Source organism: Carettochelys insculpta, chromosome 1 (genome assembly GCF_033958435.1).
Source record: "Carettochelys insculpta isolate YL-2023 chromosome 1, ASM3395843v1, whole genome shotgun sequence".
Classification (NCBI taxonomy): Eukaryota; Metazoa; Chordata; order Testudines; family Carettochelyidae; genus Carettochelys; species Carettochelys insculpta.
The window spans coordinates 68,579,245-68,595,351 of record NC_134137.1 but is presented as its reverse complement, the minus strand read 5'-3'; the positions used below and the strand labels follow the sequence as shown (position 1 = coordinate 68,595,351).

General features: G+C 44.2%; 1 protein-coding gene across 12 annotated transcripts in view; it reads right to left on the bottom strand.

Moving 5' to 3' along the window:
• ELF1 (E74 like ETS transcription factor 1) overlaps nucleotides 1-16,107 on the bottom strand; it is a 155,488-nt gene that overhangs the window by 29,617 nt on the left and 109,764 nt on the right. For all 12 annotated transcript variants that reach the window (XM_074988600.1, XM_074988556.1, XM_074988561.1 and 9 more), the window contains 2 exons: nucleotides 11,970-12,077; nucleotides 9,860-10,024 (listed from right to left, as the gene is read on the bottom strand). In XM_074988600.1, the coding sequence (XP_074844701.1) occupies nucleotides 9,860-10,024; nucleotides 11,970-12,077 (273 nt within the window). The remainder of the gene's footprint in view (nucleotides 1-9,859; nucleotides 10,025-11,969; nucleotides 12,078-16,107) is intronic.

Here is a 16,107-nt window from a genome sequence, read left to right as displayed (position 1 = left end):
GTCTGCAGTGGAGGCTGCTGTCCCAAGACACTGGGTGCTGGGGAACAGGAGCCAGCAAAATATGGGACAACTTGCCCATTTTCTTAAAAAAATCCAGACAACTGTGAGGCAGCTCAAATAAGGGAGTGTCCCAGGAGAAACAGGACAGATGCTCACCCTCGTCAGTACATGACAAAGGCCGAGACCTACTCTTTTGAATCTTTAACTTCACTGACCACGAGATATTGCTGAAAGCTCTGTGCTCCCTAGCCACGTTAGAGGGAATCTCTTTGAACGGTTCAGCTATTTTTGTGGAAGAAGTTCTATAAAATTGTTTTGGGTAATGCTCTTCTTCTTGAGGGCTCAGTCAAAAGGGGTGCCAAAAGATTGCATCCTGTCTCCCCACCTGTATGAAATATATGTAAGCACACTGAGAAGGAGTACAAGGCTGCCATGCCTTCAATAAACTGAGGGTGCCAACTCCCACATGAACAATGGTCTGATTTTACCAGGAATTAATTCAATTACCTACTGCTGAATGAAAATGGGGCTTGAGTGAGAACTACGTAGTGGACAGCAAAATCTAGTCAAACTCAAAACCTAGTCAGGACTAAAGGAATGCTTAATAGTTTGATGAAACAAACAGAAGGGTTGACCATATATCACCTCTGATTGAGAGCAAATCCACAACTGTTTAACAAATTAGTAATTTAGGGGGTCTCAGATCCTTGGTTGCTCTCATAGCTGTAGCCAAAAATACTTCCTGTTCTCCGTCCCCCATGCCTCACATCTACTGATGGCAGGAAGACTGTGACCTTGAATTTTGGACACAAACTTTGCTGATAAAATAATCCATGTCTCTTTCACCTCATGCCTAGACTTTTATAAGCGTTCTACTTGGACTTCACAATATCATGAGACTGGAAACTGAACTTGCTACAGGACACAGGTGCTTGTTTACTAAGGCTAGGTCTACAATGCAAAATGAAGTCGAATTTTTTAAAGTCGACTTTGTAACGCTGGATTTTATAAAGTCGAAGTTGAATGTCCACACCTGCCCACAAAGTTGACATAATGGATCTGCAGTAAAATGCCAAAGTCTGACAGTTGCAGGAGTGCATTATGGGCACTTGTCCCACAGTTCCCTCAGCCCCGTGGCATTCTGGGTTTTTTGCTGTGTGTTATGGGGAAAACAATACCCCACAAGTGGTTGTGGGTGTGTGATGTCATCTGCCCAGACTGCATTTCCCTCATTCTCCCTCTGTTGAAACAAATGGCCATTTTTCAGAAGTCTCTTTCCCCGATGAGAGAAATTGTTTTGAGTCATCCGCGTTACGGACATACTTACCAAATGTGTTCTGAGAGCACCCAGCTGACTGAACCATTTCAACAGGTTGTTCAACTAGTTTTCTCTACTCCACCTTTCACAGGGCAGCTCCCCACTCCAAGGCACCATGTGGCTGTTTGGATAGCACCCTTTCTCCCCACATGGCTAGCCTCACCCCACCACAACTTGTGGCAGCTGGGCTATGGGGACCATGCTTGCAGACAATGGCATGTCCTGCCCTGCGTGGGGTGAAGGCTTCTCTGCACAGGATTTAGCAGGAGATGCCAAGAAACTTCTTTCCTCTGCTTCACATTTGTATGGGGCAGACTCTTCAAGCATCATGTGGCTGGCGGGCTAGCCCCGGTTCCACCACACCATGTAGCTAGCCCCTGCTCCGTCCCATCACATCACAAGGTGGCTGTGCAGTGCGGATCATGCTTCCGGACAGCAGCATGTCCTGCCCTGTGCAGGGTGAAGGCTTTCTCCCCGTGAGGAACTTGTTTTCTCTGCTGCACATTTTCTGGGGCTCATTCTTGAAAGCGTCAACCTCTGGAATTTACACTGTGCACCAAGGGCTGGCACCATGACACAGAAATTTTACGGGGCTGGTCCCATCCCTAGGCACACCATGTCAACAGGTTGCTCAGCAGTCTCTAGGGCTGGTTTCCCCAAGGCACCGTGTGAAGAGGGGCTGGCTCTGGGTCACAGAAGTTTTACGGGGCTGCTCCCCCATGCCCCCAAGGAAAGGGCTCTCACTTCCCAAATTGTATGGCTCAGGGGAAGATTTCCTACAAAGGAATGGGGCTTGTGGGCTCTCTCCCTTTACCAGAAGAGGCAAGGGAATCCCTGATTTCTTTCCTCTAGTTTTCTGTCTTCTAATGCTTCATTAACTTTTCCTTCTCTTCTCAAGCCACTACTACTTCTGATGGGGGAATGGCTCCTTCCAGCCACCCCTAGACACCAACACCCTCTGGGACTCTTTCCTTCTCTTCTGTTTAGTCTTGGGGATTCACAATGAGTCTGGAGCAAACACTTCTAATGGTCTCCTTGCCTCATGTTGGAGATGTCAGTGCAATGGCCTCCCTAGAGCGTTCTTCACGTCTGTGTGGTGACGATTCACAGATTTCTCTCTCTCTACTTCAAACTGGCTCCTTCAGCCAGATACACTACCAATACACTACCACTTTTGCATTGCATATTCTTTCCTTAAGAATAATATGAAGTCCTTCCCTACCTGCATGGAGCCAGATTGTTCCACTTGGGCATCACGGGCTTCAGCTTCTCAAGGCCACCTGTTTTGGTTTTACTTCACAGGGGGAAGAGGCACTAACCAGGAGAAACCAATGCACTCTGTCTTTCCTTCTCTTCCTCTTCTGAGTAATGCAAACCACTAGACACCAATGCTCTCTTGGATTCCCTACTTTTCCTTCTTTCCTTGAGAATAATATATCTTTCCCTAGTTGCATGGAGCCAGTTTGTTCCACTTGGGTATCAAGGGCTTCAGAACCTGTTTGGTATTTTTTTCACCAGGAGAAAACTAGTTGAGTGACCTGTTGACATGGTTCAAGTCAGCTGGGTGCTCTCTGAACACATTTGGTAAGGTTATTTTTTAAAGTCACTGTTCTTTAAAAAGGGACAGAATGAAGCACAGTTCCAGCATTTGCTACTTAGAAATGTAACCACCACATGTGGCTTGGGGTGGGGGGCTGACCCTTACAAACGTGAAGCGGAGAAAAAAAGTTATGTTGCTTTCATGTCGGAAGTGCACTGTATCAATAATACAGATGATTCTCTGCATCACTCCATGAAGGGCATGGAGTAATTAACAGTGGGGGGAGGATATATGGGTCCACAAAAGAGCGGACGAGTCTGCAGACACTGGGGGTACACATAACTTTCTTAGGGCTTTCCTGCTAAACCTTGTGCAGGGAAAAGTCCCTATCAAACACTGAAACCCCGTGCAAGGCAAGACATGCTGCTGTCTACAGGAATCATCCGTGCAGCCTGGCAGCCTCGGGGGATGCCGAAGGCCTGATTTTCATCCGGCACTGCTCAGTGTCCCTGGTGTTTACTCAGTGCAGATTCATTCCCCCACACAGAAATGAGATCCTGGTTCTCCAAAGGCTCCATGCTGGGGCTCTTTTGCAGCCCTGAGAAATCATGAGATGTGATCGCCATGCTGGCCAGAAAGAAAATGAATTCAAATTGCTGGGCTTCCTATTTACCACTGTTTACTCTGTTTGTCAGAGGCTGGAGATGGATGGCAGGAGAGAGATTGTTCGGTTCACCCTCTCTGGGGCACCTGGCATTGGCCACTGTCAGCAGACAGGATACTGGGCTGGACGGACCTTTGGTCTGACTCTCTGTGGCTGTTCTTATGTTTTTATGTTTTACTTCCTGCATACTTGGAGAGCAGCGCAGGTGAAAGTGGCCAAAATGGATACATTTGAGGCATTGTGGGATACCTCTGGAAGCCAATAAAATCAATTTAAAGTAACGCTGTTTCCATACTAGCAGTAATTTGACATTTTAAATTCAAACTTGGCATTACACCGTGCTGGAGGGGCAGGGTGAGAAGGTCAACCTTAGCATCCGTTAAAATCAACTTAATGGTATTTGCAGTGAAGACAGTCACATTGCAAAATCGAGTTAAGTGGCTTAAAATTGACTTTATGGACTAGTGTAGACATCGGGTGCATCCACACTAGGAACTAACTTTGAAGTTATGCACTACATCGAAGTAGCCAGCAGAGAGTCTACATAAGTTTTCCCTTACTTCGAAGTTAACTTCCAAGTAGGGAGCCCAACTTCGAAGTCCTTACTCCATTCCCAGGAATGGAGTAGTGCCCTACTTCAAAGTTTAACTTCAACGTAGCGTGTGTGTAGACACTCTGTTCAAATTTGCTTACTTCAAAGTTGTACGTAAGCAACTTCAAAGTTATTTTTGTAGCGTAGACACAGCCATCACCTCAGTGATATGCCACAAAGAGCATACAAGACTGGTGCTCTGTAATCTGGTCAGGTGGAGTTTATGATGTTAGTTTTAGCCTATAAAGTACTAATTTGCTGAACTACATTATTCCCAACGTGATGTGATATCACAATCAGCAAAGCCATACAAGCCCTTGTTTGCGTAGGCAATTTCCGAATGCATCCACAGATCTGGAGCATATACCCCTCCAGTTGAAAAGTCTGTATTTGTATTTCTTCAAGGTATGCAACAAAGCTTGATCTGATGTCATATTACTATGTTTTTGTATAGGCTGTCTGATGAGTATGTCTCTTTTCTTTTTGTAACTCTCTTTTCACAGTTGTATGTGCTCCTAGATCCAGCAAATCAACAAGAAATTTAATACTAACTGAAGTACAAATTCCATTCAGTCATTTTTAACAACAGATAGCCAAATGAAGCCAAATGCATATTTAGCTGGACAGATAGCTTACAGAGTCTGTTAAGCAGGCTATTTACAGCAAACCTTGTTGTGATAAATACCAGAGCACAGACACAAAAACACACCAGTATCTGAAACTGAGACTGTTGTAACAACTGTGATAATCAGGCTTTCACAAAGAAAAAAAAACAACATCTCTTTCTCATTTTCTTAACGGAAACATTTTTTAAGCCAAGCAATTCTCCAATAGCTTCCAGAAAAGAGCACAGAATATTTTTAATCTAGTGCTAAATAAAACAGAGCCTCTTTTTCAAATCTGTCTTAGGTAAATGAATAAGTTAAAAGTACATTTGAGGTATTGAAAAAGCAATGAACAGAGGTAGACAACAGATGGCCCACAGGCCAAATCTGGGCTACCAGACACTTTTGAATGGACATAAAAATCTTTTTATTCACGTATTATCTTTACAGTTATTTTGTGTTCGTGGGCAATCCTCTATCTCTCCCCATCCTCTCCCATGCGCGAGCAAGCGCACGCGCACACGCACACACACACTTTGTAAGCATCTGACAATGCAGGATTTTGCCCATGAAAAAGCCCAGGCCTCGTTGTTTTTGTGGATCCAGGCTAACATGGCTATCCCTCTGATACATGTTATTTTGTTATTTTCTCTCGAGTCTGGATCCTGACTATGTTAAAGTTAAGTTATTTAAACCCATGAACCCCAAGTGGGGCATAGGTCATCCACAAGGCTCCTCCATCTGGTTCTATCTTGGGCAATGGCTTCAGTCTGGCCCCATGAATATCCCAGTTCTTGTGCTTCCGTGACTGTAGATCTCCTTCATGTTATTCAGGGTCTTCGTCGGCTGCGTTTCCCCTGAGGATTCCATTTTAGGGCATGTTGAACAATGCTGGATGGGGGTTTCCTCAAAGTATGTCCCAGCCATCCCCATTTTCTCCTTTTTATTTGGATCCCCACTGGCTCTTGGCCTGTTCGTGTCCACAGATGTTCATTTGTGACTTTGTCTTGCCATCTTATTTGTAATATGTACCTCAGGCATCTATTCAAAAACATCTGCAGTTTGTGTGTTGAGGACCTTGTGGTGCGCCATGATTCACAGGCACACAGCAGGACGGACTTTACATTTGAATTGAAGATTCTCAGCTTTGTTTCAACAGAGATGTTGTGTGATCTCCATACTGGCCATAGAGTTTGAAATGCTGCTGTGGCTTTGCCAATCCTGGATTTGATGTCTAGGTCAGTGCCACCATCTTTATTCACAACACTGCCTAGATAAGTAAATTGTTCAACGTCTTCGAGGGTCTCTCCCCCTAAAGTGATGTTATCTTGTTTAGTGTGGTTGACCCTCATAGTTCTAGTTTTACATCTACTGATTTTCAGGCCTGCCTTTGAGGCAGCGCTATCCAGTGCTGCAACTTTGCAGTCCATATGCTCATGCCGATGTGCCAGGAGAGCAATGTCATCAGCAAAATCGATATCCTCTAATTGGCGAGAGAAGGTCCACTGAATACCTCTCTGGTGTCTGCTTGTTGTTTTTAGCATAATCCAATCCATAACTATAAGGAAAAGGAATAGTGAGAGTAGACATCCCTGTCTCACAGCTGTTCGGACAGTGAAAGATTCTGTCAGAGTGCCATTATGTACAACCTGGCAAGTGGAGGGTTCGTAATTGGCTCGAATGAGATTAGTGATCTTCTGGGGAATGCCATGATACTGCAACAGTCTCCACAGTGTATTTCTGTCTACACTATCAAAGGCCTGTTCAAGGTCTATGAAAGTTATATACAGTGGGGAGTTCCATTCCAATGACTGTTCTATGATGATCCTCAAGGTCGTTATCTGGTCTACACATGATCTCTCGCTCTGAAAACCAGCTTGTTCATCCCTCAACAGCCTGTCAATCTCTGCGTTCATCCTCTGCAACAGGATCCTGTTAAAGACTTTCCCACAAATAGACAGCAGAGTGATACCTCTCCAGTTTCTGCATTCATTCAAACTTCCTTTCTTGGGTATTTTAATTATATGTCCATGTTTCCAGTCTCGTGGTATTTCCTCGGTGTCCCATATTCTGCCAAAGAGTTTGTACAGCATGTCTGTGGAGGTTTCAAGGTCCACCTTCACGGCTTCTGAGGGAATGCAGCCTGGCCCTGGAGCTTTTCCACTTTTCAGCAGAGAAATGGCCTTCCTTATCTCCTCCTTAGTTGATCTGTCTGTATTTATTGGTAGTGGTATTAGAGCTGAGGGTAAGTCTGGTGGATCTATTGGTGCTGGGCAGTTTAACGAGATCCTTGAAATGTTCTTTCCATCGAGTAAGTTGTTTGGGTAGATTTGACAAGACTCTCCCATCCTCATCTTTCACGGGACGATCTACTGTCCGTCTTGCACCTGCTAACTTCCTTGTGATATTATACAGTTCTTTTAGATTCTTCTGGCCTACGGCTTGCTTGGCTTGTTGTGCTAGTGCTTCCACAAAGTTCTTTTTATCCCTCTTTATACTTTTCTTCACTTCCTTGTTAGCTTCTGCATACAATCGCAGAGCTGCTGCCTTGATAGCTCTGGTCTTGCTGCTGTTGACAACTGCCTTCTTGTCTTTTCTGTCCTTTATCTTCCTTAGAGTCTCTGGTGATATCCATTCTTTGTGTTGTCTTGTTCTTTTGCCCAGGATTTTCTCACAAGCTTCTTTCCATGCTGATTTAGAGCTTTCCCATACTTGCTCTACTGCTACATCTTCTGATCGTAGATCTCTAAGGACTGTATATCTGTTTAACAGTTCTAACTGGAATTGTGATTTTGTCATCTGACATCTTAGGAGTTCTGTGTTATATCTCGGCACCGGGCCTGTTTACTTGCATGTGGTTCTTTTTCAGTTTCAGCCTGAGCTTTGCTAAGACAAGGTGGTGGTCGGATCCCACATCTGCCCCTCTTCTTGCGCGTACGTCTTGCATAGAACACCTGAAGGTGCTGCTGATACAGGTATGGTCAATTTGATTTTCCGTCTGGTGGCCTGGTGAAACCCATGTTGCTTTATGGATTCTTTTGTGTGGAAAGATACTCCCACCAATCACCAATCCATTAAATACACAGAAGTCACTGAAGAGGTCGCCATTCTCATTGGCTTTTCCTAACCCTTCTGTACCCATGTACTGCTCCTTTCCTGTGTTGTCACTTCCGATTTTGGCATTGAAGTCACCCATCAAAATCAATATATCTTTCTTACCTTTCTTGTTAATAATACTTTGGAGAGTCTCATAGAACCCTGTTTCAATATTTTCATCAGCATCATTTGTGGGGCCATAGCACTGTATAATCAGAACCTTGTTTATCTTGGTGTAAAACCTGGCTGTAATGATCCGTACTGACACTGCTGTCCACTCGATTAGGGATCCAATTGCATCCTTGGACAACAGCATACCTACTACTTCCGTGTGTCGCACATCATCCTCCTCATGCCCTGAATAAATAAGGGTTTCACCTGTTGCTAGATGCAGTTGTCCTGATTGTATCCATCTTGTTTCGCACAGCCCCAAAACCACCAGCTTGTATTGTCGCATTTCTGCTGCTATTTGTGCTGTCTTGCCAGCCTCATATGTTGTTCTAACATTCCATGTTCCAATCTGAGCTATAGTTCTGGGTGAGAGAAGGGTCATCTGCGACGCAGCCTTCTCTCAGCTTTTGCTGCCCTGCTTCATAATCATTCCGGCTGGATTTCCTGCTCTTCCCCAGATATGACAAGTTAAGGTTTTCCTTGTGGATGTTTCTGTAACAGTTTTCTTTTTATAGGCAGGGTTGTTAGCCCTACGCCAACCTCTTATCCTCGAGGAGAGGTTGGGTCACTCTGTGTCTGGTCTCTATCCATTGACCTGTCTGACAAGGGAGACCCTACAAGGAGCGTAAAGCTCCAGCCAACAAAGCTCTCTGGGTCATTGAGACACACAAGCCCCCCCAACCACGACACGGTGATGATCCATCTGAAGGGATCTTGACTATACCTTGACAAAAAATAAATGACTACCCCTGAACTACTATAGTACTTAAATGACAAAAGGCCTTACTAACTTACAGTGTGGTCCTTCATTGAAGAGTGACTCTATAAACATGGCACAGCAGAGATCCATGTTTTGTGGGTCATGATGATTCCAGATGATCGATCCCAAGTACCAGATTATTAGAATCTAAGCACATTTGCTGAGTTTACAATTGTCCTAGAGTGACAGGGTCTGAATCTATAACCCAGCCAGTCTCCTGAGACTGACCTCTTTAGTTTGCTGGGCCCTGAGGGCCATACAGTTCTACAGCAGCAAGCCCATGGCTTCCACAACTCCCACACTGGGTCTTTCACACCCATAAATCCTCTCTCTCTCTGTGAAGCCCTGCAATGGATCCAGCTAAGCAAGAGTCAGTCCTATGGGAGGCTTTTACTCTATGCCTTCAGGTCCCACTGCTCTTAGTGAGTATTTACAGTGATTCAGGCAACCTTTTCAAAACAAGGTAATCACTTACTACTAGAGCACACTGAATCTGAAAGCCATCTGGTTAATGCAGATAGGCAGCAGATAAGCCATATTTCATTGCCAGAATCAGACAAGCAGTCTGTAATGGACAGCAGCTCTGACACTCTCTTTCTCTTTGCCTTGTTCTCACTGGTCTGAACTCCTGACCCTTCCTTCCAGCCACCTGACACTTCACTCTCCTGCTCAGTTCCTAGTCCTGCCTCCTAGCAGGTGTTCGTTCAGTTGCTGCAGCATCTCTCTATCTTGCTCAACTCTCGAGCCAGGTCTCAGTGTCTCTCTCTCTCTCTCTCTCTCACACACAGACACACACACCCTACTTCCAGGCTCCAATGCAGTTCCAGAACCAGTGTAAACTTTTCTGCATCCACTGAGCAGGAACGCAACATTCAGAAAGGAACTGAGGCATGCCTAGTATTCATAAAATTACTACAGAAAATTTTCACTTTGTCACTGCATGTAAAACATACTTTTCCTGGCCAGCTATCTGAATAAGCTTAGTATATGTTGTCTTGATGCCTATATGTATCTCCCATTAATGTTAAACAGATGCTATACACTTTCAAGGGGGAAAAAGCAAAACCCTAAGTATGTTCTATTCCAAACTCCCATGTTCTGTGAACATCTCACCTTTCCTCTTCTTAGGCGGCTCAAGTTCTGGAGTATCTGATAAGTCAGCATAAGAATCTTGAACTTGCTGAACCTCCAGCACTTCAGGAATCCCATCAAGTGTGACAGATACATGGGTAACAGGAGCACCAACAATTTCATCTTCAGATGTACCAAACATATTTGCTTAAGGGGAAAAAAAGACGACATTATCTGTACTTTTATGGAATTAAATAAACATTTTAAAAATACTTTTATGGAATTAAATAAACATTTTAAAAAATCCCAGGAGCAGGGAAACTGCTCCTTTCAGGGGTGGCAGCCTGACTCTTGGCTGCCACCCCTGACAGGAGCAGTTTCCGAGTCCCAGGAGTGGTGGGGAGCTGGGAACCAGGTAGCAGCATGGTTTCCAGCTCCCCTCCACAGTCTGGAGCCAGGAAACTGACCAAGGCTGCTGTCCTGCTCAGTTTCCCGGCCCTGAAACGGGAGAGGAGCCAGGGGCCAGGCTGCTGCCTGGTTCCTAGCTCCCCACTGCTTGTGGGACCCGGGAAACTGACCAGCTCATGGCTGGTCAGGTTCCCACCTCCTCCAAGTGGCAGAGAGCTGGGAATCAGACGGCAGCCTGGTTCCCAGCAGCCTTGTGCTGGCAGGAACCAGGAAACTGCCCCCTGGTTCCGAGCTCCTGCAAGTCCAAAGGAGCTGGAAACCAGGCTGCAGCTTGGTTCCCATCTCCCCTCCAACTTGTGCAAAAATCTGAGTTACACGAGGGTTGCAGGAGCACAACCCTCATGTAACTTGATGGTTTACTGTGTAGTTGTCCCCCTCCACTCGCTCCCCACAATGGTCATTCTGAATAACACATCTAATCAAACCAGCACAAATACAATTACTCTGCCAACATGAAATACAATAATGAGATAATCTGTGACATGCTGGCATGATATTAGATTTAAAACCTCACACGCACACACACAATTTTATTTCCCTTTCTTTCAGAAACACTAATGTCCAGTTCTGACATTGATTAGCCTGGGCTTGTGTGATCTCCTGTCTGATTTCCTTATAGGATCGGGGCAATGCGATGCAGGGAGATGAGGGTTCACGTGCCTCCCAGACGTGCTGAGGGGGGACCGTGTTCCTTGTAAACTGAGCACTTGAGGAGAAGAGATTCAAATGCCACCTAGCAGATTTGCAGGGCACCCCCAGCCGGCAGCAGGTGTTTCTACTGCTGGTGCACATCCACCCATGCCTTGATGCACATAACACTGATTCCACCCGTAGGCGGAAACAATTAGAGAGAACCCTCATGTGGGAGTGGTGAAGGGCTGGCCAGCAGCTGGCAGGGGGACTCCACAACAGTCCACCCCACTTCCACACCCCAAATCACCAGTCGTGGCAGGGTACGCAGAGAAAGGCAGCCTGAGCTTGCTCTGCTTTCCCGGCATGCCGCTCACCCTCCATGGAGTGATGTGGCCAGGGGAGCACAGCGATCGGGAGCCACGTTGCTCCACTTCCCCTGCAACTGCCGGCTAGTGTGGGGAGTAGCCAAATCCCTGCTTTTGGCACCAGACTCCTGGCCCTACTAGTCCCCCAGGCAGCTTCAGTGAGGGGAGGAGGAGAGCTGGGGCAGAGCAAGGGTGGAGAAGAGGCAGGAGAGAATGGGAGGGGTGGAGCAGGGGCAGGAAGAGACGGGGCTTGGGCTATAAGGGGTTTGTCCTGGCCCTTCCTCAGGCTAGAGGGCTGCTGGCCCTGGACCCCTAAGCCCGCTAATCTCCCAGGCCACTTCAGCTGGGGGAAGAGGCAAGGGAGGGGAAGAAGCAAGAGAGGTTGAAGCAAGGGCAGGGACGGGGTGAAGCAAATGCAGGTCCTGGGGAGGAGGCGTTTGTTTCAGCTCTTCCCCAGGCAGGGATGTGTGTATGTGTCACATGGCCAGTGGCCCCCTGGATCTCCCACTCACCAGCTGTCACTGGTTGTCATGTTGAAGCTAACAACAAAGCCGGCAAGTCTCACTTGCCTACATCTTTTTATATAAGAGACAGGCAGACAGACAGGAAAACCCCAATATAGCAAGTTTCTTCAAATTCACTTATCAGCAATACACACACATTTGATATACTACTGTTACACTCACTTATTCTTTTTTCATCCAGCATAGGACCAGGGGAGTCCATATTGAGAAGAGCCTCAGCAGCTTCAATAGTTTCCATGGTTTCATCTCCATTATGACAAGAGGCTTCAACTGCAAGCAGGACAAAACAAATCATTTGCAGCAAGGTGAAACCTGGGATGAAGCTTTACCAGATATTGGTTCCTATGCATTTTTTAAAACCAATATGTCATAGTCATATCTAGCTACTACACGCTGTTTACGAGGGACATTACCTATGGGGAGAAAACACGTTAGAAGAATCGTCATATAGTTAAAGAACTGCATTTAGAGTTTTTATAAACTATGGTATATGCTGGCCCAGCTCTGTGTCTACCATCTTTACCCATTGATGAAGTTGTACAATAAGTACTTCCCTCACTGTAAGCTCTGAGAAAATCTAGAGAATACATTGTATTCTGCATATTATACCTAAAAAACTGACACCTTCTTTCTTTGGAGGTGTAAGGGGAGCAAATTCCCATTACAAAAAATGGCCAAGATGTCATGTAATTCAGGGTGCAATCCAGACTAGTGAGTGGTTGTATCACCATTTACCCTACCACTCTAGGTGACATACAATGCTTTGACTGTGAAGCGTCCACCCTGGGTGCTCACAAGCAGCCTACAAACATGCAGGACACACTGTGAAGTGCTTGTGTGCCTGACAGTCCTGGTTCAGCAGCTCTGACCCTAGAAGATTATCTTCAGCCCCATTTTGTCTTCCACCAGCCTTGCTTACAACCCACAAGTGACCCCTACAACATTCCAGTCCCAGATTCTCCTGTGTGCTCTGCTATATCCATCCCTTTCCTGGACAGACCAGAGAAATCGTAAGGCTTTTTGTTCATCTAAAGAGACAAAATACACCACAGCTTATTAAGTAAGGTAAATACACCTTCCCTTTAAACACAGCGCTAAAGTTGTTCACTAACAACAGAACACCAGTTAAGGGATGCCAGGTGAAAGGAATAAAGACGGAAAGGGCCAGAAGCAAATAAAAGTGAACACATGCATCCAAAAGTCTAAAACTTAATCTAGAAAGTTGCAGCCTTTGTTCAAGGTGGTTTCTCACCTATATGCAGTTTCATTCAATATCAAACTGCGCTCTTTCATTGAAGGGCCCATCTTTCTCATATTGCAAGAGCTCTGTTCCCTTGTATCTGTCTAGTAAGTTATGTCAAACATGGACATAAAAATGGTCATACTGGGTCAGACCAATTGTCCATACAGTGTTCTGACAGTGACCAATGTCAGGTACTCCACAAGGAATGAACGAACAGAACAGATAATCATCAAATGACCTATCCCCTGTTGCACATTCATAACTTCTGGCAAACAGAGTCTACAGACATCACCAGCACAGCATTGATGAACCTATCCTCCACAAATTAATCTAGTTATTTTTTGAATATTGCTATAGTCTTGGCCTTCACAACATCCTCTTGCAAAGAGTTCCACAAGTTGACAGTGCACTATGTGAAAAAATACTTTTGTTTTAAACCTGCTGCCTATTAATGCCATTTGGTGACCCCTAGTTCTTGTGTTATGAGAAGCAGTAAATGACATTTATTTACTTTCTCCAAACCAGTCAAGATTTTATAAACCTCTATCATTAACCCCCTTTAGTCATCTCTTTTCTAAGATGAAAAAGCCCCATCTCATTAATAATTCCTCATATCTCTGATCATTTTCATTTTTCTTGTCTAAAACTTTTCCATTTCCAGTATATCTTTTTGAGATGGGGTGACTACAACTGCATGCAGTATTCAAGATGTGGACATACCATAAATTTATAAAGAGGCAATATGGTATTTTCTGTCTCATATGCCATGCCTTTCTACATGATTCCTAAGATTCTACTCCCTGTTTTTGACTGCCACTGCACACTCGATGGATGTGTTCAGAACTATCCAAAATGACTCCAAGATCTCTGTCTTGAGTAGTAACATCTAATTTAGACCCCAGCATTTGGTATGGATAGTTGGAATTATGTTTTCCAATGTGGATCATTTTGCATTTATCAACATTGAAATTCATCTGCCATTTTGTTGCCTAGTTACCCAGTTTTCTGAGACCCCTTTGTAACTCTTCGCAGTCTGCTTTTGATGTAACTATCTTGAATAGTTCTGTATCATCTTCAAGTTTTGCCACCTCAGTGGCAGATCATTTATAAATAACTTGAATACGACTGAAAAACCACTTGTCATCACCTATCGCCCCCAACTCAAACCCCTGCAATGCATCATTACAAATCTACAACCTATTCTGGATCAGGATGCTACACTCCAGAAGGCCCTAGGTGACAAGCCTGTCCTTTCCTATAGACAACCTCATAACCTGAGAAAGATTCTCACCAGCAATCACAGGCTACAGCACAGTGATACTAATCCTGGAACTTTTTGGTGCAACAAATCCCGCTGCCAACTTTGTCACATATTTATTCTGGGGATACCATCACAGTTACAAGATCAAAGGCACATTCTTGTGCACGTGCAGCAACATTATATATGCCATTATGTGCCAGCAATGCCCTGACACTATGTACTTTGGACAGACTGGGCAAAACCTTCACCAAAGAATAAACGGACACAGAGCAGACATCAAGAAACTCAATACACATAAGCCGGTCAACGAACACTTCAGTGAAGTGGGCCATTCTGTTAAAGCCCTGAGAATTTGTGTCAGGGAACATACAGCATTTAACAGCAGATTAGAATGAGAGATTTGTGAGTTAGAGTACATATTCAAATTCAACACATTAACACGTGGTATAGACAGAGACATCAACTACCTCATGTATTACAAGGACTTCTTCCCTTCCCCTCACCTCTCACCCCCTTCCTTCAATCCTATTTGATTTGTCAATTTTTATTGCAATTTTTTTTTGGTCCTCTGTACTTATAAATGTCAGGCTACACTGGAAATGAGATTGATCTCAAGAAATGGATCTGTCCCACGAAAGCTCATCACCGAATAAATTATTTTGTTAGTCTTTAAAGTGCCACATGACTGCTGTTTTGTTTAGTCATGTACCTACTCTTTGTTTCCTAGCTTTTACCTAGTTACCTATCCACCTTCCCTCTTATACCCTGACACCATACCCTGCTTAAGAGCCTTTGGTGAGAAATCTTGTAAAAGGCTTTTGGAAAATCTATGTGCACCATATCCACTGGATCCCCCACCCTTGTCCACATGCATGTTGACTCCCTCAGAGAATGAAAGTAAATTGGTGAAGCATGATTTGACTTTACAAAAACCATGTTGACTCTTCCCCAACAAACGATGTTCACCCCTGTGTCTGACAATTCTGTTATTTACTATAATTTCAACCCATTTTCCCAGTACTAAATTCATCCATAATTACCGAGATCATCTTTGGAACCCTTTTTAAAATCTGATGTCACATTAGCTATCCTCCAGTCATTTCATACAGAAGTTGATTCAAACATTAGGGCTCATACTACAGTTAGTAGTTCTGGAACTTCACATATGAGTTTTTTCAGAACTCTTGGGTGAATATCATTTGCTTCTGGTGGCTTAGTACTGTTTAATTTACCAATTTGTTCTAAAACTTCATCTAATGAAACCTCACTCTGGGACAGTTTCTCAAATCTGTCACCTAAAAAACTGGCTCAGTTTTATGAATCTCCCTGACATCCTCAGCCATGAAGACCAATGAAAAAAAATTTAGTTTCTCCACAGTGACCTTACATTCTCGAGTGCTCTTTCAGCCTACTGATAGTGCAGCAGCACCACTGGTTGTTTAGCACACTTCCTGTTTCTGATGTACTAAAAAAAAAAAAAAAAAAAAAAAAAGCTATTACTCTTTGAGTCTGTAGCTAGATCTTCCGCAATTTTTTTGGGCTTCCTAATTATATTTTTACCTGCCAGAGTTTATGCTCTTTTCTATTTTTGTCACTAAGACTTTATGTCTGTTTTTTTAAAGAATGCCATTTTGCATTGTGCTGTTTCTTTTACTTGTTATTTAGCCACACTCGCACTTTTTGGGTTCTCTTAATATATATATATATATATATATATAAAATTTTGGGTATGTATTTAAATTAAGTCTCTATTATGGTGTCTTTTCTTGTATCTTTCAAAGGTCAATGAGTTTGTA